General features: G+C 44.1%; 1 protein-coding gene across 5 annotated transcripts; it reads left to right on the plus strand.

The window, feature by feature from the left end:
- Positions 1-402: 402 nt before the first annotated feature.
- WDR5 (WD repeat domain 5) lies at positions 403-19,010 on the plus strand. Of its 5 annotated transcripts, XM_077922270.1 has the most exons (16): positions 405-592; positions 2,369-2,542; positions 7,019-7,176; positions 7,884-7,992; positions 9,168-9,241; positions 9,744-9,833; positions 10,913-11,002; positions 12,140-12,223; positions 12,780-12,835; positions 14,008-14,054; positions 14,155-14,230; positions 15,144-15,177; positions 16,266-16,340; positions 16,554-16,641; positions 17,435-17,492; positions 17,916-19,010. In XM_077922270.1, exons 3-15 carry the CDS (start codon positions 7,096-7,098, stop codon positions 17,452-17,454), a joined length of 924 nt encoding a protein of 307 aa, XP_077778396.1. In that variant the 5' UTR covers positions 405-592; positions 2,369-2,542; positions 7,019-7,095; the 3' UTR covers positions 17,455-17,492; positions 17,916-19,010. The 5 variants fall into 5 exon arrangements, with proteins under 5 accessions (XP_028571312.1, XP_077778396.1, XP_028571311.1 ...); XM_028715475.2 differs by lacking the exon at positions 17,435-17,492 and having other exon boundaries at positions 409-592; XM_028715477.2 differs by lacking the exons at positions 405-592; positions 17,435-17,492 and adding an exon at positions 955-1,069.
- The last annotated feature ends 8,178 nt before the right edge of the window (positions 19,011-27,188 follow it).

Raw genomic sequence — 27,188 nt, forward strand, 5'->3', positions numbered from 1 at the left:
TCCCCTTTAAGGCGTTTGGCGTCCGCGTTCCCATCCACGCCGCCTGCCTTTTTTGGTTCCTCTCGGCGCTCCGTAGCAGGCGCGCTCAGGGCATCCTGCTCTCCTCGCCCTTCTTATCCCCGCCCCTTTTTAAGGTGGGCTTCGTCCGTTTTTGGAAAAAAAGAAGAAGATCATTGTCCCTTTGCGGACACTATACCTTTAAGGGTGGGGCCTCCCTCCCTGGACTGCAACTCCCTTCACGCCTTGGTCGCTGCGCGTAAGGGGCGGGTCGATGGGAATTGTAGTCTGATAATGTCATCGCGGCAAAGCCGGCCCGTGGTAGGTGCGTAGAGCGCATGCGCTTGGGCTGCCGCTGCCGCCGCCGCCGCTGCTACCGTCTCTTTCCCTCGAGCTGCAGCCAGCGCGGGTGCCGTGAGTGGTGCGTCGCTTTTTCCCAGCCGGGTCCGTTTAGTGCGCCTGCGCGAGGCCCTCCTCCTCAAGAGAGAGTTGCTGCCGCGGCTTCTGCTGCTGCTGCTGCTTCTCCCGCCGAGCGCTGAGGTGAAGGCGGCGGCGGCGGCGGCGGAGAAAGCGGCGCATCTAGCCGCGCCTTAAGGTGAGTTCGACTCGTGAGGAGAAAAGCGGCGGCGGCGGCACCTACGCCTCGTTCGCGGAGAGAGGAACCGGGTCGCTGAGGAGAGGAGGGGGCCGGGGAAGGGGGCTGGGGAAGCGGGGGTAGAGTCTGGGCCCGCACCCTCCGCCCATTCCTCGCGGGAAAAGCGCACGCGCGGGGGGGGAGAGAGCTTCTCCTGCTGGAGCCCAGTAGCGATTCCTTCGGGGTGGGGAGATGCACGCTGGCGCCCCTGCACGCTTCTCCCGCCGTCCTTCCTGCCGCTGCTCCTTATGGGCCACCACGGTTAGGCTTCCCGGTGGCCACGATGCTCGGGCTACTCTTCTAAGTAGTGCCACCGATGGCGAGGATGTCCCTCGCGAGAATGCTGGGTAGTGAGTGCCACCACACGCGTGGCGATGCTCCCGGTGAGGCTGCTGCTTGGCGCCTCCAGAAGTAATAACGCTCCCGGTGGTGGCACAGGTATGGCGATGAGGTCATGGATGCCGGCATGCTTTAAGAGGGGGCTGTTAAGTAGAGCCCCCAATAGTAATAGTGGGTTGCATCCCACGAGGATCTGCTCAGAGCAGACCCATTGCCGTGAATGGGCCTAAGTTAATCATATGCAGAGTGCGCAGTGGCTCCCCTGCCCTTTCCTTGCAGAGGAAGGGGATTCAGCAGCGTGGAGGGGGGTTCCCTGGGTTGGGTTTGATGAAGTCCCGCAGGCACAGGTTGTGGAGGGAGGAGAGCTGAGGACTGGCAATGAATCCTTGAGGGACCCCAAAAGAAAGAGGGAAATTAGAGAATTATAACCCCTCACCCAATTGAATATTGGACAATTAGGAAGAAAAGTTGGACCATGTGGAAACAGAATCATGGAGTCCTACTGGGTCCTTTCATGCTGAGGTCTATGTTGTCCTCCCCTCCCTTTATTCTCACAACAGTACTGTAAGGTAGGTTAGGCTGAGAGGAAATAATAGAATCATAAAATTGGATTCGGAGTTGGAAGGCCATACAACTTCTGTTTAAAAACCTCCAACAAAGGAGAGTCCACCACCTTCCCAGATAGTCTGTTCCACACCATAAAGCTTACTTTGTTTTTTAAATAATTTTTATTGATTTTTTTCTCATAACAAATATCCAGTATCCTAACTAAACTTTCATTTTCCAATTTCCCCCCTCCCTATTGACTTGTTCTCTGTAAATAAGATTGTAAATGTTTATTTAAATCCTGCCAACAAGTCCATTTTTTTGTTGTTTCTGCAAATATATTGTAAAATGTTCCCATTCTTTTTAAAAATCACTGCTGTCCTTTACATGCAGTTTGTCCGTTAACTTTGCTAACTCTGCATAATTCATCAACTTTTCTTGCCATTGTTCTTTTGATGGTACATGAAGCTTCCTTTGGACTACATATACATAGGATCACACTACTGATGACTTATCTGCCTGGGATTTGTGAGCTGTGATTTATGCATTGCAGGGAATTGGACTAGATGATCCTTGGTGTCCCTTCCAACTACAGTTCTATGATTCTATGTCCATTAATCCCAGTGGTCCTACTCTTGGATAGAACTACTGTTGAATAAAATCCAATTTTCATAATGAGGCTGCTAAGGAACTACTAGTACTGGTATACGTCATTTTATTGCACTTTGCAGAGCAGCAGCGTTGCTTGGGTTCCTGTTGATTTGAAAGGGGAATGTGCAGGAAAACTTCCTGCTTGGTTGTGTTTAGGGCTATTGTGTGTGTTATCACAATGATATCCCATCTTTTCTACAGGGAGCTCCAAAGTGGTGTACGTGGTTCTTTCTGCCCACCTCCCTATTCTGTCTGCACATCAACCTTGTCACGTAGGTCTGGCTGAGAGGCAGTGACTGGTCCCCAAGTTTGCAGCCAGGGAGCTTCATAGCTGAGTGGTGAATTTGAAGCTCTGAGGTTGCCCCAGCCCTCTTGGTAGGTTTGATCATTATTCCTTTACCTCAGTTTTTTCAGCTCATAAAAATGGGGCAGAGATGGAGGCATCTATAAGGCATTTAGTTTACTCCAGAGCCTGTACTTGGGTAATATTAGCAGCAATGGTGCAAAAAGGGGGTGGGACTGAATGTGCTGGGGGGGTGGGGGCGGCGGGCGGAATGAGGAATCCCCACTTACGTGTGTCTTGTAATGGAACCCCAGTGTAAGTGGTTCCTACAGGGAATCTGCAAGGGAGCCATGGACTCAAAAATGTTGAGAATCGCTGGACCTCAGTATAGTGAACATATATATATATATATATATATATATATATATATATATATATAAAAATAATTTTTATTAAGTATCTTTTCTCATACCAAATATCCAATGACATTACTAAACATACATTTTCCAATTTCCCCCCTCCCTGTTGACTTTTCTCAATTACCATTTCTGGTTTGTTACATCAAATGATACATTCTGCTGTTTGTATACTGTAATATGTTGTCAAATTGTTAAACTTCTTATTCTCTGTAAATAAAGTTGTAAATGTTTATTTAAATCCAGCCAACGACGATTGAATTGTGCTGCTCAGAAACTGAAGGTCTGTTGAGTCATGTCAGAATGAGGGAGGGAGGGAGCCTCCGTGGGCAGAGGCAGTCTACCTGAGGGAAGGGGAGCGGTTGGTTGGTTGCTTGCTTGGTTTTATTCTCATTCTCATTGTGTATTTTGTGTTTTTATGCTGTGAACCGCCCTGAGATCTGCCAGGTGAAGGACGGTATAGTAATGTAATAAACAGAAACAGAGTGTAGGGTGTGTGTGTGTGTGTGTGTGTGTGTGTGTGTGTGTGAGAGAGAGAGAGAGAGAGAGAGAGAGAGACTAAGAGTAACCAACTAAAATACCAGATGAATAATAAGAATAATACATAAACAATGACATAGTGATTGATGGGGGTTATTACAGTGGTGCCCCGCAAGACGAAATTAATTCGTTCCGCGAGTTTTGTCATCTTGCGATTTTTTTCGTCTTGCGAAGCACGGTGTCGGGAAAGTTTTGGAAAAGCTTCAAAAATCACCAAAGTCTTTAAAAACCTCAAAAAAAGGCTACCACACCGCGTTCTATGAGTTGCTCCTCGAAGTCAAGTCGCAACTGTATTACGGTGTTAAGAAAAAGGAAACAAACTTGCAAGACGTTTCCGTCTTGCGAAGCAAGCCCATAGGGAAAATCGTCTTGCGAAGCAGCTCAAAAAACAAAAAACCCTTTCGTCTAGCGAGTTTTTTGTCTTGCGAGGCATTCGTCTTGCGAGGTACCACTGTATTGGGTTATTTTATTTTGATTTTATATATTCTGATCTTTTTTGCGAACCGCCCTGAGACCTCCAGGTATAGGGCGGTATATAAATAATAATAATAATAATAATAATAATAATAATAATAATAATAATAATTGATAATTAATAATTAATAATAATAATAATAATTTCTTCTTGCTGTTTCTGCAAATGTATTGTAAAAGGTTCCCATTCTTTTTCAAAGTCACTATTGTCCTTTTCACGCAATTTGTCCGTTAACTTTACTATTTCTGCATAGCTCATCAACTTTTCTTGCCATTGTGTTTTTGATGGTACTTCTCCAGTCTTCCAGTTTTGAGCTATTAAGATTCTTGCCGCTGTTGTAGCATACATAAATAGGTTCCGTTTTTCTTTTGGCAATTGTCCTAAAATACCTAACAGAAAAGCTTTTAGTTTTTTAACAAATGTTATCTTAAACATTTAAAAAAATTCATTATATATAATTTCCCAAGAGTGAGTATAACTTTTATATGCACTGAGAAAACAACAAATTTGTGTGACTTGCTTTATTGTGATGTTTGCTTTATTGCGGTAATCTAGGACAGAACCTGCAATATTTCTGTGGTATGCCTATAGCTGTTTGTGTTACAGGCATCCCCCCCAACTTAAGCGGGGATTACGTTCTAGACCCCTGTATGCATAAGCGAAAATCACATGGGGGGGGAGTACCCTCTAAAAAGCCTCTAATTGCCTGTCCCCCCCACCCCCTGCTCTCCAGTACTCTTTCCCACACACTCTCCATGCAATACTCTTCAACTAGAGTTGAAGCTTTGGGGCTGTCTGGAGGCTGGAGGACACGTGAAAAAGCGGTGGCGGTGGCCGCACTACTGTACCCCCTGCACTTCTTGTCTCTCTGGGGTTTCTTCCGCCCTCACTGAAGTCCTTTTTGAGCTCCTGAGAGGGTCTTGTTGCGAGCCACAAAAATTCTTCAGTTCTGTCCCACCATCTATTTGTTTATTTCCTGGCTCTGTGCATATACGCGGTCAAGTTGGTCATGTGTAAGGTGGGGGGTGTGTGTGCCTGTATTAGTGTAGCAGTAATGCTCTTAGTAATAATTCTGCTACTAATTGTTGTGATTATTGTTTGTGGTAGTGATAATGCTCCTAGTAATGTTACTACCACCTATCCATTGAATTATTTAATGTTGGTATTAAAGCAGTGCCAGCAGTAGTGCTAACGCTCTTCCTCCTCCATACCATCCATCATTACCTGCACCCACAGTAGCAGTAAGAACTTAAGGAGATCCCTGTTGCCAGGCCCACCTAGTCTATCATCCCTCCTTTCCTAGTGGCTCCTCTTCCTGCCCACCTTCTGCGGGAGAGACTCCCTGTTTGAAACCTTAGAGAGCTGCTGCCAGTTAGTGCAGACAGTAGTGGGCTAGATGAACACAATGGTTCATTTGACTTTGTTTAGGATACATGGGAACAAGGTTGAATTTTGAGAAGTGAGTGCTGGCACCCTTCTCATTCTGGATAAACCATAAGTTGTTTTAAAACTGTGGCTTAATGTGACATGACGGTCTGTGTGTGTGTAATATAATTGCCTGTACTACACCTTGAGGCAAGAGTCCTGCTATATCTGGTGAAAGCACACCTGTAGCAATGCTGCAGTGAGATGGTTCCCTCTGCAGTAACAGCTCAAATTTCCTAGAATATGAGTGCAGCATTTTATCAGACTTCTTTGGAGACTCAGACATAGAAGATGGGGTTTTGCTGCAACAGCAGCAAACCCTCTTTTCTCCTTAGGTTGTTTGCGGGCTAACCTTTAAACTCCCAAACTCTTAATTTCATTTCATTTCTGAATCTTACTATTAGCATTTGTTGGTATTGCAAACCCAGAAGACTTGATTTCTTAAATCACCCAGACCTTGCAGGTTTGAGGGTCTGACTTCCCAGTTTAACAACAACTTATACATGACAGTTTGTATTACTTTTTGCAGATTTGCACAGATGTGGAATGGGAGGCAAGCTTTACCAGCTTTCTGTTTTAAAAATTTCAAATGGAAAATATGTTTAATGGGGAAAAACAATGAAGTGTCTTAATTCAGTTAAGAGTTATAATATATGCAAAATAAGCTGAGTGACTCTCTGCCATAGCAACTGGGCAGTTCTGAATTAATTAACAGTTGTAGTGGGAAAGGAAACCATTGCCTCTGTTCAGATCCAAATGAATAGACGTGAACTTCTTGATGAATCATAGATCACGCCCGCACTGTTAAAGCACTGGTAAAGCATGTGGCTTTCCCCAGAGAAATCATGTGAACTGTCATTTACCCCTTCACAGAGCTGCAATTCCCAGCACCCTTGACATACTACAGTTTCCAGGTTTCTTTGGGGGAAGCTATGGGTTTTAAATGTATAGAATAGATTTGACCTCAGTTGTTTCTCTCTGGACCCTGCCTTTGAAATTGTTTTCTTAGGTCTGGTCACCTTAAAATCAGTGGCATAGTGTCTTTTCAGATTGAAATGTACTACTGTCTTTTAATACTGCCTTTTTCTGATGTCAGATTTGTGCCAGTGACTCCCTTGTGCAGGGACTAGGTGTAGCATGCAGAAGGGTCCTGGTAGTAGATTGCTGCATATGCTGTGTTTGGGTCTGAATAGAGACAATGGTTTCTTTTTTGTCTTTGCTGCCACAGTCTACTGCAGCTACCCCTCTGGAATTTTTGGGAAAAGCAAGTGCAGAACAGGAGAGCAAGTGTTGAAGGACAAAGCCCTGGGGTAGGGCTGGTAACTAGCTTAAAAACCAATCCCTAATTTTTCTCCTGCCTCTCCAGTCAGCGCTTACACAAACACTAAAGAATTTATAACATCAGCTTTAGGAGACTGCCATCACAGTCCAAGAGATGGTTGCTACTTTAAGAAGCTTTAAAATTTGTCATTGGGCATGATTGAACCTCTATGTTCAAAGATGCTCCACCTTAGAATATCAGGGGCTGGTGAGCAAATGGGAAGGCTGTTGCAGGATGAGGTAGGCTGTGGTCTGATCCAGCAGGACTCATGTGGGTTGAAGGTGTATTGGTGCAATGGGCTTCTAGTTTTAATTCAGGGTTTGTGTGTGTGATGTGTGCCTTGGCTGCCTTAAGTTTGGAAAACCATTATTTTCTCCCTGTTTTCTTGTAGGAGACACCCTCCTTTGAATTGGCTTGCACTTCCATCCTGTGAAGTGCCCAGATCCTGGCTTGCTAGTTTTCATAGCCATGGCAACGGAAGAGAAGAAGCCAGATTCAGAATCAACCAAAACACAATCAACACCCTCCTCTTCAACCAATCAGAGCAAGGTGTGTGTCAGGGCTTCTGGGCTGTAATTCTGTCTGCAAGTTCAAATATTCTGAGGATGGTAAACTCTTGTGTGTGGACCTGATTTTATGGGGGCATGTTTGTTGGATTCTGTTCAGTTAAGAGCCCAAACCCAGCTCCGACTCTTCTGTCACTAGAGGCAGATCTAGATTCATTCATAAGGATCTAACTGCCATACTGTTTACTGTTGCCTGCTTATAGGTTGCCTCCCTTTGGAAAGTATCAAAAGGGATTGTAAGGGAAAGTTCTGATCCAGCTCTTTCCAAGCATCTAACACAGGCTTCCTCAAACTCGGCCCTCCAGATGTTTTTGGCCTACAACTCCCATGATCCCTAACTAGCAGGACCAGTGGTCAGGGATGATGGTAATTGTAGTCTCAAAAACATCTGGAAGGCCGAGTTTGAGGTAGCCTGATCTAACACAACACAGAAGGGTTGTTAGAGGTCAAACTAAACTTGATCATTTTGATTAGGTCCGGCCCCCATCCATCTTGGGCTCCCTTATCTTTGAGTATTTCTGACTGTTTCCTGAATACCTGTTGGGTTTGGATCCTGCCTGCCTGGGACAGCAATAACAGGTGCTGTGGCAGGCCACCTGGCAGACCACAGCACGCTAAGTCAGGCTCAGAGAGTCATGCAAGTTTTGTAGGTCTGTTCTTGAAGCATCTCTTGTGGTTTTCTTTTCTCAGCCTGCCCCTGTAAAACCAAACTATGCCCTGAAGTTCACGCTGGCAGGACACACAAAAGCTGTCTCATCAGTGAAATTCAGTCCCAATGGGGAGTGGCTGGCCAGTTCTTGTAAGTATCCATTCTGACATGGTCAAGAGGGATCCTTTCCTAACTCCTATTCACATTTATTTCTAGGGCTGTTTCCCAGTTCAAGAAATCTAGTGTTCATTGTGTTAGCACATGCATCAAGTAAGAGCCAAACCCTCTTTGTTTTTTTAGATTATTCGTTCTTGGGGCAAAGATTAGGCATTCTCTCCTGTCCGAGAAGGTGGGAAGCTGCCTTATACATGGTCAGACCATTGGTCCATTCAGGTCAGGATACCATCAATACTGACTGGCAGCAGATCTCCAGGATTTCAAGTGGGGGGTTATTTTCCAACTCTACCTCAGTTTGCCAAGTATTGAACCTGGAACCTTCTGCATGCAGAGCAGATGCTCTTCCAGAGTGAATGTCCCTTTTTAGATGGTTCTTACCAGGGACGCGGGTGGCGCTGTGGGTAAAAGCCTCAGCGCCTAGGGCTTGCCGATCGAAAGGTCGCGGTTCGAATCCCCGTGGCAGGGTGCGCTCCCGCTGCTCGGTCCCAGCGCCTGCCAACCTAGCAGTTCGAAAGCACCCCCGGGTGCAAGTAGATAAATAGGGACCGCTTACTGGCGGGAAGGTAAACGGCGTTTCCGTCTGCTGCGCTGGCTCGCCAGATGCAGCTTTGTCACGCTGGCCACGTGACCCGGAAGTGTCTCCGGACAGCGCTGGCCCCCGGCCTCTTGAGTGAGATGGGCGCACAACCCCAGAGTCTGTCAAGACTGGCCCGTACGGGCAGGGGTACCTTTACCTTTTCCTTTTACCATTGCTAATTTCACACTTGGGACTTCCTGTACACTATGAAAACTAAGGGAGGGAGGGTTTTTTGGGGTTTTTTTTGCTAGAGGGAGCATTTAGAAATATCCTATTTATAGTCTGCATTTGAAACTGAATTATATGCCTTGTGCAAGTCAAGTACATTTGCACAGTTTCCTACTCAGATGTGAGAGGCGTGAAAATTCTTCTGCTTATATCATATGTTGGTGGGCTGTATTTATGTATTCACTTAAACAAATGCATCTTTATAACCCCCATCTTCTCTAAAAAGAGGGCAAAAAAGAGTATAATCAGGGTTCAAAAATACCTGCATGCCTCCCCACCCCCACGTTGCAGGGTCAAGGTGCCTAAAATAATTTTTGTTGGTGGATTCTCTTCTTTTTTTTAGCGGCTGATAAGCTTATAAAAATCTGGGGTGCCTATGATGGCAAATTTGAGAAAACCATATCTGGCCACAAACTGGTGAGTACCTCCCAATTAATAAGGGGACTGGTTGAAGTGTTTGTTGCAGAGTTAACTGGACAAGTGCCTCAAGATGTAACAGCGGCTTCTGCCTATGCAAATAAGGAATCGGTGGCTGGGGATTTTTAACCATCTTCTTGCCTGGAGGGATTTAGCCTATGGGGACATGGGGAATAGGTTACAACAGTTGCTCACTTCAGGAGTAGATCGTTAATCATTTCTGTTGTTTGGTTTTTTTGCCTTCTAGAACATGAGAAAAGTTCATTGCAAAATAGTACATGAGAGCGAAGGAGTTATTTGGCTAACCCTTTTTTTGGTTTCTGTTATGCTCTGCTGCTTGGAGGGAGGATGTTTTTTTGCTAGAGGGGAGCATTTAGAGAGATTATCCTATTTACAGTCTGCATTTGTAACCACCTCATTCTTTGTAAATTGTACACAGTTTATCAGTTAAAAACAGGTGAATGACTTTTTTTTTTAAAAAACGAAATATTATCTGTTGCAGGGAATCTCTGATGTTGCTTGGTCATCCGATTCAAACCTTCTTGTATCTGCTTCAGATGACAAAACTCTCAAAATCTGGGACGTGAGCTCAGTAAGAAGCTTGTAGTTGCATCCCCTACTTGTTTTGCTTACCACCCAGCCATCTTGGAGAGCCTTAACTGGATTCTAATATGACTGTCTATCTATAATGGTGCTCCTGATCCAGCTAAACTCACTTCTGACTTTTCATGGCACTGAATCACAAACTCAGCTTTATCAGGACTTCTAGGTTTTCCTGTCCATTGAACTGAGTCTGCTCTTGGTTGTTAAAAGGCTAGATTAAAAGTTCAAAATAAATTTACCTCAATTTATATCCTGTTCATTTTACAAAATGTTGCCAGCAGTCTGTGCATAACGAATACATAAAAACTACCTGTGTGGTTAAAATAAATCTTTAAGGGATCCGTCCTGATAATTCAGACAATGTCAGAGACCCATTTTAGGCAGTAATATAATCCTTTTTGTGTGTGGATTATTATTATTAACAGTCCAAACTATAAACAAATACCTTCACCCCTTAATGTGGACCCAGCCACCAGATATATAGCCTTTAAATATCTTAAACTGCTATGGAAAATTTAACAAACATTTTCCTTCTCGTGGGTATTTATGTTCCTGACAACAAAAAGAAGTTTGTGTTGGCTAAACTTTGAGAGCTGTAGTGTACATATTTTCATTGAAATGTGCATGGATAGCAAAGCATTTTTTTAAGGCCAAGATTTGTGAGATTTTTTTAACGGTTGTTTTGCATGCTGAATAGTTTTTAATGCAGTTCCCTTTTTGGTTAACTTTTTGAAGGGGAGATATAGGAATTCCCTTCCTGCATTGCTGGCTCATTGTTGTCCTGTTAAACCTGTTAGTGGTTCATTCCACTAATGGTGCTGTGGTCACTTAACATTGGGGGATGGGGAGCAGGGAACCAGGACATCCTGCAGATGTAGCTTTGTCTCCTCTCCAGGTGAACTGACACTGGTTCTCTCCCACCCAATAGCTGAGCATTTTAAACTTGAGTCCCAGTCCAGTGTGTGATATCTCTAGTGTCTCCACCATATGGTGCTACATTCCTCACTGTGCAGCCAGTCCTAAGAATATGGAGCTCTGGCTCATTTACTGTTTTTATTATCATTTTAGGGGAAATGCTTGAAAACCCTGAAGGGGCACAGCAACTATGTCTTCTGCTGCAATTTCAACCCACAGTCCAACCTCATTGTCTCAGGATCGGTGAGCATTTGCTTTTGCTGAAAAGAGGCAGTGGGTCGCTCCTGCTATCTCTTTCATAAGACAGAAAATGGTGGGCTGAGCTCTGACTCAAATCTCTAGCTGTGTTGCAGCAGGCATTAACTGTTTCATTTCAGGGCACCATGGTGCTGGTAGGACGCAGTTTCCTCTTGCCACGGCAGATATTCAACTAATGTATGTGGGGTTGTGGGAAGGGGGTGGAGAAGAGAAATATTGGCCAAGCATATGCTCTGTTGTTGATTTCATCAGTGAACACACCATTGTGATATTTGAGTCACAAAGGTAGAGTCCACAGGCCTATAAATCACGTAGGCTTATGCAGAGGCATTTCCTTACCTTAGGTTTACACAGGTGCAGAACAGGTGCAAGGAGAACAGGGTGCCTGCTCCTTACCAGGCTAGCTGAAAGCTGAGTTTTTCCTGCACAAGCATTATTGGCACATTCTTAAAACAGTCTGAGGAAGCGGGTGATCCCAACAATTTCCTCTCACACTCTTTTACAGAATTTACATCTCTTCACGTGTACCACTGTACTGTAATTTCCACTAATTTCCAAAATGCATAAAGATGACAAGCCATTTGGATCTGGGCCTCCTGCTGAAAGGCAGGAGTAAGCCCTGTCTATCTCTGCTTTTTGTGAGTGGGGTGTCCCTGCAGTGCACTCTATAGAGCAGCTGCTATATAGGACAGGTAGCTTGTGATGCTCCAGGACAGTTGGAAAGGCCCCCCTGGTTGTTAATTTAGTCCCAGGGTGAACCTTCACTATCTGTCTCTGCTGTAGTTCAAACTCGGATGTTCTGTGCAATGGCTGTGTAACAGGACAGCAAGGAGAAGGAACAAAAATTGGTAATAAAACTTTTTGCAATAGAGGTAGCATTGTTTGTAAAATCTCAACTGTGCAATAAACTTTGCCCTGATTTCACACAGAAGTGCTTGAACAGTGACTTCTTGCTTTGGAAAGAGGAGAGATGATGGAACCTGATTCTAGGTTTCTTGTGAAGATATTAACCACAGAGAAATCTTGTCCCTGATTTTGTCAATGGAGTTCCTTTACAAGTAGTTGAAATTTTAAGAGACAACACTGAAATCTTCTGAGTTTATTCCTTTGTTTTGTCTCCAGTTTGATGAGAGTGTGAGGATATGGGACGTCAAAACCGGGAAGTGCCTAAAAACCCTGCCAGCCCATTCTGACCCGGTTTCAGCGGTAGGTCCTCTTGGGATGAGTTGAGATGAGCTGGGCTGTCCCTTATGCTCCCCCACCCCTGCCCCATCCCATGACAAAGTTGCCTGCCACCTGTCAGTAACATTTCCAGCTTCTTGAGTGAACTCCTGGTCTTCCAGGCTGAGCAAGTGGAGTAAAATATTGCTGCTGCCGCTGCCTTGTTTGGCTAATGGTTCAGCAGTGTCAGCTGGGGAGGAAAGCTTGCCCTGCTAGTTGTGAAGTCCTACATCTGATGCTTACTCCAACCATAGGAATACAACACTCCATGCCACAGCAGTCTTTGGCTCCAGGTGGATGTCTTGCACCTTAAATTCTTCAGTAAACGTTCAGCAAACTGGCAGAGTCTCTTAAAGAGCAGCAGTGTATTTAAATTGGGTCTTGGTATGGGGGGCATTCTGGCACCAACCTTAGGGAATTTTCTTCCTGAAAAAGGTGCCTAGTACCACAGATGCAATATTGCCTCTTGCTAAGCCACCAAAATAATGTTTATTTATGTGTGGCAGTATAAATTCAATTAATAATAAATTCTTGCCTCCAGGTGCATTTTAACCGTGATGGCTCCCTGATAGTGTCCAGCAGCTATGATGGCCTCTGGTAAGTGGGAGAAGGAGAGAAGGCTGGGTTTAGATCCTGAGTCTGTGAGGTGGGGGCATTCAGCCACCCGAGGAATGATGGGTAGAGAATGGGTCCCTCTGTCCACAATTTTGACTTGATTTCCAGTCCCTCCCTCCAACCCCCCAAGAGGCAGCTCTTTTGTTCTCCTGCCGCTAAACTGGCTCAGACTGGCTGTATCTTAAATATTGATAATTTTAAGCCTCAACATTGGAAGAATAGGCGAAGAGGTGTGTGTGCACATGTGTGTGTGCACATGTGCTGTGTATGTGGGAGATCTGTGTCACTTGCTTTAATTATTTAATCTGATGATTATGCAGGTTCTGACCTATAAAAAGAAAGAAAAAGGAGCTGTCACACAGTGCATAGGGGAACACACAGCTTTCATGCAAAAGGTCCCTGCAGCATCTATAATCATCGCTTATTTATATGTCATCTTTACATAGTTATACCATGCTCAGGTCAGCTTACGTAATTACAAAAAAAAAATCAACCATATTCAGTCATAAACAATACATGAAAACTTTTCAATAAGTATAGAAGGATTTTTTTAAAAAAGAAAACCCAAATAATTCATAAAAGGTCTAACAATAAAGGTAGAAAAGCCTTATTCCATTAACAGCAAAGCTTATTCACACTCACCCACCCACCCACCCACCCACCCACCCTGATTAAACCTTGACAGAGACACCTTCATGTCCCACCCCAAGAGTCTCTAAGCCAGGCACCCCCAACCTTCGGCCCTCCGGATGTTTTGGACTACAATTCCCACCATCCATGACCACTGGTCCTGTTAGCTAGGGATCATGGGAGTTGTAGTCCCAAAAACATTTGGAGGGCCGCAGGTTGGGGATGCCTGCTCTAGGCATTCTGAACAGTAGGTCCTGCAGGACTCACATTTAAGATGATCTCTGGCCCCTTCAGCAGCAGCAGCGCTTGCAGGACTTGTTTGGAGCCCTCTCAGGCCAGGTGGGAATAGCTCAGCAAAGCAGGGAGCAGGTCACCAGCAAATACTTCAGCAGTTAAGAGCAGAGGATATACCAACTGTCTGATCCTCTGCTTTTGCCAAATGTGTGTGTGTCCCCCTCGGCTCTCTCCCCCAACCATAGTTTTTTGCTGCCTTACTAATGGTGACTTTCATCTTCACCTTGCAGCCGAATCTGGGATACAGCATCAGGACAGTGTTTGAAAACACTGATTGGTAAGTTTTTTGTGTGTGTGCTCCAAAGGCCCCTGCTAACTTATCCCGCAATAATAGCCTTTCATATGAAAATGATGGTTTTTCTTTCCCTTCGCTGCAGATGATGACAATCCCCCTGTGTCTTTTGTGAAGTTCTCTCCCAATGGCAAATATATTCTAGCGGCAACGTTGGACAAGTAAGAGTCAAGGGGTGTTGTGCTGCTTTTTCAGAGCAAATAACTAATTATTGTGGCAGGGTTGCTCAGCTTTATCAAAGAAACAAAACTTCCAAATACAGGGGCATTACACCTCCTGATTTACTAGATCACAGCCATACGTATTTAAACATTAGCTAAACTAGTACAACAGCTTGGAGAAAGAAGTATGCAGTCATAACCATCCGGACTTCATTCTTGTTGACAGCTTTGAATATGTTTCTGCATATATATTGCGCTCTCATTCTTCTGGCCAATTTGAAACCTAAGATAAAAGACCACTCTTTTCAGTTCCAGGGATCCATTCTAGAAGATGAGAAGTAGCGGTGGGAACAGAGTGATTGTGAGGGCAAGTTGCTGAAAGGGTGAACTGTGAGAGTTCAGAAACATATTAAACTCTAGTGAGGAGGGAGTTGAACAGATATCTGAGTGGGGAGGTGCAATGAGCTCACAGAAAATTGGCCACGGCAATACAATGAATGGCAATGGGAGAGAGAAGTCACTCTAAAGTTTAGATGAGAAGAAAGGTAAAGAGATAAAATATGATAGACATTTGGTGAAGAGGCTTAAAACTAGCAGATACAGTGGTACCTCAAGTTACAGACGCTTCAGGTTACAGACTCCGCTAATCCAGAAATAGTACCTTGGGTTAAGAACTTTGCTTCAGGATAAGAACAGAAATCGCGCGGCGGGAGGCCCCATTAGCTAAAGTGGTACCTCAGATTAAGAACAGTTTCAGCTTAGAACGGACCTCCAGAACGAATTAAGTTCTTAACCCCAGGTACCACTGCAGTTGCTTTAGATAGGCATGAGGATGTATGAAACACCTGAACACCCTAGAAGCCTAGATATTATTTTAAAGTATTGTGCTTCATTTCCCTGTCTTTTTCTCCAGCACTCTTAAGCTTTGGGACTACAGCAAAGGAAAGGTGAGTCTTGATATTTTCCTTAACAGTGTACTTACTAGGGGAAGTCTTTTTAATAAATGTTTCGGTTGGCTGGTTGGTTCCCCGTACCTTTTTCTTACAGTCCAAATCTCTGTGTGTGTTAACTCAGAAATAACTCGCTGGGTTCAGTAGGGCTACTCCCTAGTAAACGTTTTAAGACTCCAGCCATAGGTTATTATTGTAATTTTTCAGTTCTATACCGCTTTATATTTTCAAGAAAAAAATCTCAAAGTGATTTACAGCACATTAAAATAACAATCCGGGACGCAGGTGGCGCTGTGGGTTAAAGCCTCAGCGCCTAGGACTTGCCGAACGAAAGGTCGGCGGTTCGAATCCCCGCGGCGGGGTGCGCTCCCGTCACTCGGTCCCAGCGCCTGCCAACCTAGCAGTTCGAAAGCACCCTCAGGTGCAAGTAGATAAATAGGGACCGCTTACTAGTGGGAAGGTAAATGGCGTTCCATGTGCTGCACTGGCTCGCCAGATGCAGCTTGTCACGTTGGCCACGTGACCCGGAAGTGTCTGTGGACAGCGCTGGCTCCCGGCCTATAGAGTGAGATGAGCGCACAACCCTAGAGTCTGTCAAGACTGGCCTGTACGGGCAGGGGTACCTTTACCTTTACCTAAAATAACAATCCACAGTAAAACATTACTGAAGAAAGTAAAACAAGTAAAAATGTGATATTAAAAATGTCTCACTGGAGTGAATTGTGCATTGATTCACATGCTGGGGGGTGGGCAGGGAAAGATGACTGTAATTGGTAAAATATCCGACTGAATTGTTAAATATATTAACATTGACAATATACACAATTCATTTTTTGCTTTGCTGTCTTCAAAAACAAAAAAGGCCAAAGGTGACTATAATGGCACCTGCAACCTACGTCTAAGGGGCCATTTGGCGAATAGCTTACACATCTGAGTTTCTGACACTGGTGAGCACAGGTTGCTGGATCCAGCATCTAAGCTCTTCTTATGTTCTGTTGTAAAGCTCGATGAAGGAAATGTGCTTGAGGGCTTCCTTTTCTGCCTCTGACTTCTGTGGTGTATTCTGTCGTCTTTTTATATTCCAGTGCCTAAAGACCTACACAGGCCACAAGAACGAGAAGTACTGCATCTTTGCCAACTTCTCTGTTACTGGGGGAAAGGTGAGAATTTCTTTTCCTGGGCTGCTGTGGAAAGGGTTTTGAGCCTAAATCTGCAAAGTCAACTCATGGTTTTGCTTTGAAACAGGGATGCTCAGTCCTTCTAAACTGTTCTCTAGAGTTCATTAATAATAAATCCTGCATGCATCTTTTTAGTTAGGCTGGGGTGAGGTTGCTCCTTCCCATTTTAATACATTTGTTTTCTCCCTCATTTAGTGGATCGTTTCTGGTTCAGAGGACAACCTGGTTTACATTTGGAACCTCCAAACGAAAGAGATTGTACAGAAGCTGCAAGGGCATACAGGTGGGAGGTCCCAGAATATTTTAAGTGGTTTACCCCCAAGTGGTGTGAACTCACAACTATTTTGGACTGCTTACTTAGCTAGGAAAGGAAGACCTGACTAAATAGGATTCCCCCCCAACAAGCATCCCTCTCCAGTGTCTTATGTCTTGTAGAGGGGTTGCTCTAGAATTGTGTTGAAGATGGTTCACTGAGGACTAGTGAACTTGCTTCTGAATGCTTTGGTACAGAAATTCTGTCATGGGTGTGTCCTTGACTTTAAAGGAGTAATTGTATTTGATTAATCAAGAAGATTTCTTATGCTTCATAATCAGTTTGCAGTAGAATACAGTGGACCCTCCGGATACGAACTTAATTCATTCTGGGGGTCCGTTCACACCCTGAAAATTACGCGCAGAGTGCTTCTGTGCATGGCGAAACCCAGAAGTATACACTTCCAGGTTTGCCGTGGCCGTAACCCAGGGGTCTGCAACCCGCGGCTCCGGAGCCGCATGTGGCTCTTTTACACCTTTGCCGTGGCTCCGGGGCGGATACTAGCGAGGGGAGGAGGTGCATTGTGCGCCCCGACACTCCCCACTGTGGCGGGCGCTGTACTGGCTGTGACGTCGCATGGGGGCGGTGCGTGCGTTAGTCACACACCGTCCCGACGTCACCTTCCCGCCCGCTGTCAGATCGGACATTAAGGTAAGAAACAATATATGCAGTGTTATATTTGTTTTAAATGTGGCAATGGTTTTGCGGCTCCCAGTTGTTTTTTCTTCGGAAACGGGTCCAAGTGGCTCTTTTTGTCTTAAAGGTTGCAGACCCCTGCTGTAACCCAAAGATTCTGTATCCAGAGGGATACGTAAGTAGAGGTACGACTGTATACAATTTTAAAAATTATTACAACTATAAAATGCACAAAAACCTTTCTAAGTGGAACAGAGCAGTGTAAATTCATCCTACTGAATGAAATTCCTTAACTATTAGAAGATAAGGTTGGCAAGCAATTAGGGCAGGTCCATTATAGCTTAGTGGTTAAAACATCTGCTTTGTATGCAGACAGTCCCAGGTTCAATCCCCAGCCTCCTGGTAGGGATGGGAGAGATTCCTACATGAAACCTTGGAAAGCCAGTAAGTGCAGACAGTACTGAACTAGCAGCAAACTTTTGTGGGTTTATTTTGCAGGTTACCTTCAACAATCGTCCACTCACCCAAGCAGATTGATGTTTTGTATTGTTTTTTTACTAAATCACTGGATGACCATGCCTTTTGTTGCTTTCTGTCTCTCCCAACAGATGTTGTGATCTCTACAGCTTGCCATCCAACGGAGAACATCATTGCCTCAGCAGCTCTAGAAAATGACAAAACAATTAAACTTTGGAAGAGTGACTGTTAAAATGCTTTCAGCATCACTTCAGAGACTGCTGGGGGGGTGTCTGGAAAACATGGGGGTATTTTGTGTTTGTGTTTTTTGAAGACCCATTTGCCAGGAAACAAAGCAACCTTTGAGAAGATGATTTCTCCTAGTCTTTGCCCAAAGAACTTCTCTCTTTGGCTTGTCTCCAAACTGGGCAAATATAGTTTTTTTTTTGTGGGGGGGAAATAATAAAAAGGTTCTGTTTTCTTTGATGAATTGGCGGCTTTTCCTACTGGGAAGCCATTAACTATTCTCTCCTTGGAGAATAAGATGGCATCCTCATTCCTTGGAGGGAACTCTTGTCTCCTAACAGCAACCACCGCCAAGTCATAAACTTAGAAAGAATCTGGATATGTTAACATTCTTAAAGAAAAAGAAAAAAAGATCCAGGCAGGTAGGCCCTAGTACATAAAACTTTAAATAGAAGAGCCATGGTGGCTCATTACTAAAGGCAATTTTTTTAACGTGACCAAACAAGTGTTCTTTTGCCTTGCGCCTCTTCTCATTTCCCACCCATCCAAGTTTCCAGAACCTGTGATTAAATCACCCTTTCTTTGTCCTTCTGTGTAATGCACCCTGTTCATCATGCTCTCTGATAGATGCTACTTGACAGTAAAAGTCTATTCACGCTTTTCACCCCACCCCCACCCCAAATTATCTGTTCAACCTCTGTCCTCCAAAGTCCTTGCTTGTGGCTTTTTGTTTGTTTTTACTTAAAAAAAATATTCTGGCAAATTTCACAAAACTCTGTACAGTTATTTCAGTGTAAAAAACAAAACAAAAACACTTTTTTAATCTTGGAAACCTCATTGTATGAGCTTGTATTTGCTAATGGTATGGCTTTATTCTATCCCCTCCTTCCACATTGGTATATTCCTTTTCTACCCTTTCTTCCCTCCTCTGCGCTTATCAATATTTTACACATCAAACCTGGTTACCATATGCACAATAAAAAGGTGGGATTTTTTGTGAATTGGTCGTCATTCAAGTGGACTGGTGTACAGTGTCTCTGGATGTGGCCCCTGCCAATTCCTTGTATGGACCACAATTCCTTGGGGTCACAGCTGATTGCCTCATGACCTGCTTCACATCTAGCAGGGCAAGCTTTCCTCCCCAGCTGACACAGCTGAACCATTAGCCAAACAAGGCAGTGGAACTGAAGACAAAATTATTATACATTCAGATTTATTACATGCTCTTCCCCATCTCTTCCCAAGGCAGGTTACAATTTAAAAATCAGTGTTAAATTGAGCCATAGGAGTAGGGTGGGTCCTGAAAATATCAAAGGCTCAGGGTAATGAATTCACTGAAGGAAACTCACTTAGCTATTGCTGAAGAGAGATTGAAAATAGCCTTACCTACATAAGAGAAGCCTGCAGGACCAGGTCAGTAGCTGCCCATCTAGCCCAGCATCCTCTTCTCACAGTAGTCAGCCAGATTCCCCAAAGGGAAAGCCCATAAGCAGAATCCAAAAATGAGCCCTCTCCCCTCCTGTAGTTCCCAGCATGTATTCAAAAGCAGTGCTGCCTTTGACCATGAAGGTAAAGCATAGCTAGTAGCCATTGATTGCCTTCTCCATGAATTGGTCCACTCCAGCCCAATCTTTTAAAGCTGTCCAAGTTGGTGACCAGTTATCTTGGCAGCTGTGATTTTAGGGATTTTTTAGGGACACTTGAACTTCTTAGGATGATGTACTGACACCCATTTCCACTCAGAGGAGATGGCCATGGAAGAGACCAGCTTCTGTTAGTACAGTTTGTTAGGTTCCATAGGTCTGACTGGTGTACAGGTTGTGTGTGTCTGTATATATGTATACACCTGGAGCTCTACTCCTTTACATCTGCAGGTGAGGCAGCGGATGTGCTTGCCTTGATAATGCACTGGATGAGAGCCAACAAACGAGTTCAATCCCAATAAGGCGGAGGCAATCTTAGTGGGCAGTTCCCTAGACCAGATGGTTGGGAGGCTGCCTGTTCTTGATGGGATTACATTCCGTCTGAAGGAGCCAGTATGCAGCTTGGGGATACTCCAGGATCCATTGCTGTCATTTGAGGCTCAGGTGGCACAGAGTGCCTTCCATCAGCTTTGACTGGTGGCCCAACTGCACTACCAGTCAAGGCGCGACAGATAGCCTAACTTCTGCTGCCTATGTTCTGATAACCTCTGCTACTTGGGCTGCCTCTGAAGACTGTTCAGAAACTTCCACTGGTGAAGAATTCAGTGACCAGGTCGCTCACCAGGGCAATACAATTTGATCATATAATGCCAATCCTGGCCTGACTGCATTGGCTGCCAATTAGTTTCTGGGCTCAATTCAAAGTCCTGGTTTTCACCTATAAAGCCCAGGACAGGGCAGCAATACTTCAAGGACTGCTGCTCCCCATATGAACCAACCCAGACCCTGCAATCACCATCTGAGGCCCTTCGTGTGCTTCCTTGATCAGAGGTCTGGAGGGTGGCAACATGAGAACAGGCCTTTCCTGTGGTGTTTCCTCAGTTGTGGAATGCTGCCCAAGAAGGTTCACCTGGTGCTTTCCTTACATAACATTAGGCACATTCCTCTTCTTTCAGAGCTTTGGTTAATTAAGCAATCTACGGCCTTTTAAACTGTATATGCTGGAGCGAAGGGGTGTTGTTTGTTCCTATGTTATGCTTTTTCTGTTTTTCTATTGTAAATTACCCTGTGATCCTCTCATGAAAGGCAGTATATAAATTTAATAAATAATATATTATTATTAATAAAACATCACACTTAGTGGTACTGGTGAGGAATGAAAGGGATGGCCATGAGTACATACGTGGATTCATTTTACATAAGGCTGACCAGTAAAGGTAAAGGGACCCCTGACCATTAGGTCCAGTCGTGACCAACTCTGGGGTTGTGGCGCTCATCTTGCTTTATTGGCCGAGGGAGCTGGCGTACCAGTACTTGTGCCCAATTCAGATTCACCCCCTGATCACAGCCACATCTATTTAAACATCAACATTTTACTACATGTATCTGGTGCTGTGGGTTAAATCACAAAGCCTAGGACTTGCTGATCAGAAGGTCGGCGGTTCGAATCCCCGCGACGGGGTGAGCTCCCGTTGCTCGGTCCTTGCTCCTGCCAACCTAGCAGTTCGAAAGCATGTCAAAGTGTAAGTAGATAAATAGGTACCTCTCCAGCGGGAAGGTAAACGGCATTTCCGTGCACTGCTCTGGTTCACCAGAAGTGGCTTAGTCATGCTGGCCACTTGACCTGGAAGCTGTACGCCGGCTCCCTCGGCCAATAATGCGAGATGAGCGCCGCAACCCCAGAGTCGGCCATGACTGGACCTAATGGTCAGGGGTCCCTTTACCTTATCTGAAAAGCTGCTATATGTGGAGCATTGGTCAAGCTTGTTTTTTGCTGCTCCAGAGGGCAGGACTTGAAACTATAGATTCAAATGACAATGAATGGGAGTCCAGCTAAACATTAGGAAGAACTTCATGGTTGTAAGAGCAGTTCAATATTGGAGCAGGCTGTCTCAGAAGTTGGTGCTCTCCCTTCCTTGGAGGTTTCTGAGCAGAGGTTAGATGGCCACCCATCAGAGGTTCTTCCTTGCTGTGATTCCTGAATTGCAACAGGTTGGACTAGATGGCCCTTTAGGTGGGGATCCCTTCCAAATCTACAATGCTATGATTCTACTTATTGCATTAATATTCCACATTTCCTTCAATGAGCTCAAGGTGGTGGGCATAGTCCTCATAAGAACCCTGTTGGGTGGGTTAGACTGTGAATCTTTTTCCAGTCTATGTGCTTGTTTACCCACCCAAGCTTACATAAAACCAATATTAAGTTGTCCCACTACTTCTGTGGATGCAAAAATAATAATGGAACATTTTATTTTTGCTGCTGCTGCTAATGTTTGAGTTTGAGTTTTCATTCTTGGAGTTACACTGTTTTTTCCCCCTTCTGCAAAACTGGTCAACCTCATCAGTAAAAAAAAATGGTTAGATGCCACAAAGCAAGTGGCAATATCTTAAACACCTCTTTCATCTCTCCTTTTATGCAGCACGGAAGTATGGGATACATATATTTTAAAGTTTATGGGGAGCCAGTTTAGATTATCTTTCTCTCCCCTCAATAATGCTTTAATTACCTGCCTTTCTCATTTACACCAATAAATAAATAAATACATACATACATACACACCGAGTATTTCATTTAACAGCTACGGAACACTTCATTAAGAAAACAAATCTGCACGACTTAAAAATTCAGCTGCTCTCTGAACATATCGTCCTAAATTATGTATGCTTTTAACCAATCGAAAGTTAAGACTTTGGAAAGCTATTAGAATTCAGGAGCAGATTAACCCCGTCCCTGTTTTGTACTATTGGAAAAATAAACACGAGGATTATTTAAAGCCTGGTCCTCCTTTATGCTTAAATTCAGGGCAGGTTTACTTAAACAATAGGGTATTTAAAAGTAGAATAATTTGGTTGGGTGGCCAGGCGATGGAAATGAAGGATGAATCCTCGATTCCGAAACGTCCGATAGATTTACTCGACATGTTAACATCGGGTAAATGTCGCCAGAGTGGCTTTTCCTTTTTCCCTCTTCCAAGATGGCGACCATAGTGAGCCTGCATCAGAAAGAGTAGGTTGAGAGTTCGAATCCTCACCCCAACCAAGGCTAATTAATTATATTTTCATTTGGAACATATATTTCATTGCTTTTTAACTGAGAAAGTGAGAAGTGATTTTTTTTAAGAATACGTGTTTATATTTTGCTCATTCTGAAAATAATTTCTATGATTTTGCTAAAAAAGCTCAACAACTTTTCTGTCTGGATTTTTACTGTTTGAAATATGGGAAGCCTACATTGTGTCTCTGTATACAGTGACTTGGTAAAAGTGGGGAAACTTGTGTGTTTCACTTATTTGCAAAAATACGGGACCAACCATTGCATGTTTCTTCATTTCAGCAATCCTGAAATCTTCTCAACACTTATTCATATCAGGCTGAAAAAGCTTTTTAAAAAAATGTTACAGGTACTTGTTTTAAAATTCTGCTGATTTTATCAACATGTTTGATAATTTTATTGCGTCTGCTGGTTTTTAAATTTGATTGACTTTATTGGTTGTGCTAACTGCTTAGGCACTTTGTGCTCTTGATTAAATAAACCCTCTATATAACTTTTCTAAAATAAAATGGGGTCCAACTGAATTGAGTCTGCAATCTCTCACTCTCCCCACCCCCCACATCCTAGGAACTGTAGTTTACACCACCCCCACACCCTACGAGCTGTAGTTTACACCTGGCAGAACTACAGTTCCTAGCACCCTTATCAAATGACAGTCCCCAGGAAGGGGGGGGGGGTTCATGTGTTTTAAATGTGTGCTGAATATGCTTTAAAGTCACGTTTTAGGGGCCTCAAGGCATATGAAGCCATCGGCTAAGTGGATCGAGTGCAGTTAGCAAACAAAAGTGACAAAAAGAACAGAAGGAAATTCTCAAACGTTTAAAGCCAATCCGTCATATGGCTTTGTAAAGCCCGCAGAAACAGCACTACAGTACATAATCCCTCAGATGTAGAACATTCCTGTTTACAAACAGAAGAAAATCAAGTAGACTTCACTGTGCAGTCTGAGCAGACTCAGTTCGTACTTAACCAAAACCATATGCGAAGAGGTTATCCATTTGACGGCTAATACTGTTTGAGAAGCAATACTGAGCAACATCCAACAGGCAGGTTATTTTCGTTTATTAGCTGATTCAACCCCCGATGTTTCCGTTGTTGATCAACTTGCTGCCATTGTTAGATATGTTTCTCCTAGTGAGTTGAACGCTTTCTGAGGTGTTTTCTTTTTTTGAAATGAAAGATCACACCGGGTGAAAGTGCGGCTGAGATGATACTGAACTACTTCAGTGAACTTGAACTAGATTTCAGTAAATGTAGAGGACAATCATATGACAATTCAGCCGAAATGGGTGGAAAGTATAATGGCGTTCAACAAGAAATTCTGGAAAGGAACAAGTTTGCAAAATTTCTTCCATTCTCTAAATCTAGCTGGACGAATCGCAGTTGACTCGTGCATGGATGCAGTGATTTTTTTTTTTTTTGCCACAATATATTGTTGTTGTTGTTGTTTCCTCAGCTTCTACAAAAAGATGGGCAGTGCTAAAAAAAAAAATCTTGCCTCTTCAGTCAAAATTTCCTAAACATTTACCTGACACAATATGAGAGGCTGCTGCAGCTGTTAGCAAAAGTTATGCTTAGACTGCGGAAGACCTCAGGTGAAGCTCTCCCCTCTCCATGGCTTTATCTCTGTGCCAGGAAGAAGAATCATAGAATCATAGAATAGAATCATAGAGTTGGAAGAGACCACAAGGGCCATCGAGTCCAACCCCCTGCCAAGCAGGAAACACCATCAGAGCACTCCTGACATATGGTTGTCAAGCCTCTGCTTAAAGACCTCCAAAGAAGGAGACTCCACCACACTCCTTGGCAGCAAATTCCACTGTCGAACAGCTCTTACTGTCAGGAAGTTCTTCCTAATGTTTAGGTGGAATCTTCTTTCTTGTAGTTTGGATCCATTGCTCCGTGTCCGCTTCTCTGGAGCAGCAGAAAAGAAGCTCAACCAGTGCCATTCCTGCCTGCTAAAGCTGCATCAAGATTAAAAAAGGCCCCAGAGCAGGTCAAGTGGTGGTAATTGACCAGCCTTTCAAAAATATTAGGCTCTCCTCCCTACCCCTTAAAATCAGAAACAGCTGGCAATCTTAGCAAAGGCCCAAGCACTATGGGATTTATTTATTTATTTTGACTGAGGAGGGGGAAATGACTGTGATGAAATGAGATCGGTTGTGTGTCCAATATGGAATGATCTCTAAGAAGGATTGCCAGGCAAAAACCGTCTAATCTGTGCATGGCTTATCCGCCTTTCTGGGGATCCCAAAGGTTTAAGTGAGAACATGAACACCCTCCGGGCTTGTTAATAGAGCCTGCCCCCCCCGCCCCCTTTCTTGATCAGTGTCGAGCAGCAACAGGTTTCCCTGTTCACCCCCCGTCCCCCACAAAATTACTAAGGGCAGCTTTCTGGAGAAATTGCTGCTTCTTTACATAAAGACTTAATGAAAAAGGAAACCCATGTGATTCCCTAAGTGGGGAGAGGGAAAGGTGAGGCAGGTTTGCAAAGAATAGAAACCCAAAGCCACCTCTACCTTTTATTAAAAAATGGAGGGTTGGGTATGTTCTCTCCCCCCCCCCCCCAGTTTCCAAATGGAAAGAGCCTGCACTTACCTGTTGTCCAGTTTCCTTGGCGTGAAAATCAGCAGAGACTGTGGTATCTTTGGGATATAGGCTTTTATCTACACACATCTATATACAACCTGAGCATAGGATGGAGAGGCTAACAGCACTGACACCCAAACAGATCTTGTCACGCAACTGGGTTTCTAGGAAAGCCCCAAGCCACTGCTTTCGGTCCAGTACACAACAAGACATGTCTCTGTTTCTCCAGCTTCCATTACTACTCTCTCACGCACATCTGCCCTTGGCCTACAGTTCTCCCTCCTAGGATGATGTGGCATCCAGCCATGTGAGATGGGAAAAGGCCCACCCATTTGTCACTATGGCAACAGAGCTCACTCTTTGGGCATGTCAATGGCAGTGCTCAACTGGCCTGCCAAGCCCTTTACCTTTAACAAAGCAGCTGGTTAGGCTGCTTCTGCAGATTTTCACTTATTGATTCCAACCTCATAGGATCACAAGTTTGGAAGGGACCCCCGAATAACATCCAGAATGACACCCCTCCCCCAAAGCTATGGCAGATACGCCATGAGACTTACCAATGTTTTTAAAAGAAATGTAATTGTCTCCACGGTTATTTCTGAAAGCAGCCTGGATTCTATGGTTGTGATTCGATCACATAACTGGCAAGTTCAAGTCTGCGCAATCAAAGCTGTCTTAGTGCTCATGTTCCAAACACACTTCTCTGCCGCACACCGCTGCAACCTTTTGCAATAAGGAAAGTGATGGGGAAAAGCTACTAGAAATTGTATGATAACCATTGTTTGACATTAACCACATCTAACCTCCAATAGATCAGAAGGAATGCACAATAAATAAGTTGGCTCACCTCCTCACAGTGGGTAACCTCTGACTACCTGAATGTTGCTGAACTACAACTCCCATCATCCCTAGCAAGCATAGTCAATCTTCAGGGGCCAAATGTTCCCCCACTCTCATAGTGAACAATAAAAGAAGAATGCATTTCTTCAAATATTTCACCACAGTTTAGTGGGGTTGATATGAACTATGGTTTGTTTAAAGAAGTTCTGTTTTAAAAAGGATATTGACAAGCTGGAAGGTGTGCTGAGGAGGGTGACCAAGATGGTTGAGGGTCTGAAAACCAAGCCTTATGAGGAACGGTTGAGGGAGTTTGGTATGTTCAGCCTGGAAAAGAGGAGACTTGAGAGGAGATATGATAGCCATTTTCAAATATCTGAAAGGCTGTCACGTGGAAGATGGAGCAAGCTTCAGAGGGCAGGACCCACACCAATGGATTCAAATGACAAGAAAGGAGATTCTGACTAAACATGAGGAAGTCCTAGTGACAACTTAATAATAGCTTTCTGACAGTAAAAGTTGTTCGAGAGTGGAACGGATTCCCTCAGAAGGTGCTGGACTGTCGCTTCCATTGGAGATTTTTAAGCAGAGATTGGATGGCCATCTGTCAGGGATTCTTTATCTAGGATTCCTGCATTGCAGGGGGTTGGACTAGATGATCCTTGGGGTCCCTTTCAACTATACAATTCCATGATTCTGTGGTTTACACATTACAAGAGGCTTGCTTGCTTTAGTAATACTGTTTCGGGCCTAATCAGGGATCATGAAAGCCAGCCGCAAATGAATTCTGGCGGAGCGTCCCCCTCTTTCCATCTCTGTTGCTCGAAGGTCTTCATTTTAGCTTTTAAAATTAGCTTGATGCCTGGCTTTCTGTAATAATTTTTTTCCTGTGTTTACCAAGCCATCGTAAACATTTGCTCTCTCTCTCTCTCTGGGGTCTTCTGTTGGTTTGTAAAGATTCAGGTGGGAGAGCTGGAAAAGTGGTGGTAGGGGCAGGGGAGGGGGAGAAGACTGGGGAAGCTTTCCCTGCTTAATCCAACTGAATTAGAGGATTTTGA

Source organism: Podarcis muralis, chromosome Z (assembly GCF_964188315.1).
Source record: "Podarcis muralis chromosome Z, rPodMur119.hap1.1, whole genome shotgun sequence".
Taxonomy (NCBI): domain Eukaryota; kingdom Metazoa; phylum Chordata; class Lepidosauria; order Squamata; family Lacertidae; genus Podarcis; species Podarcis muralis.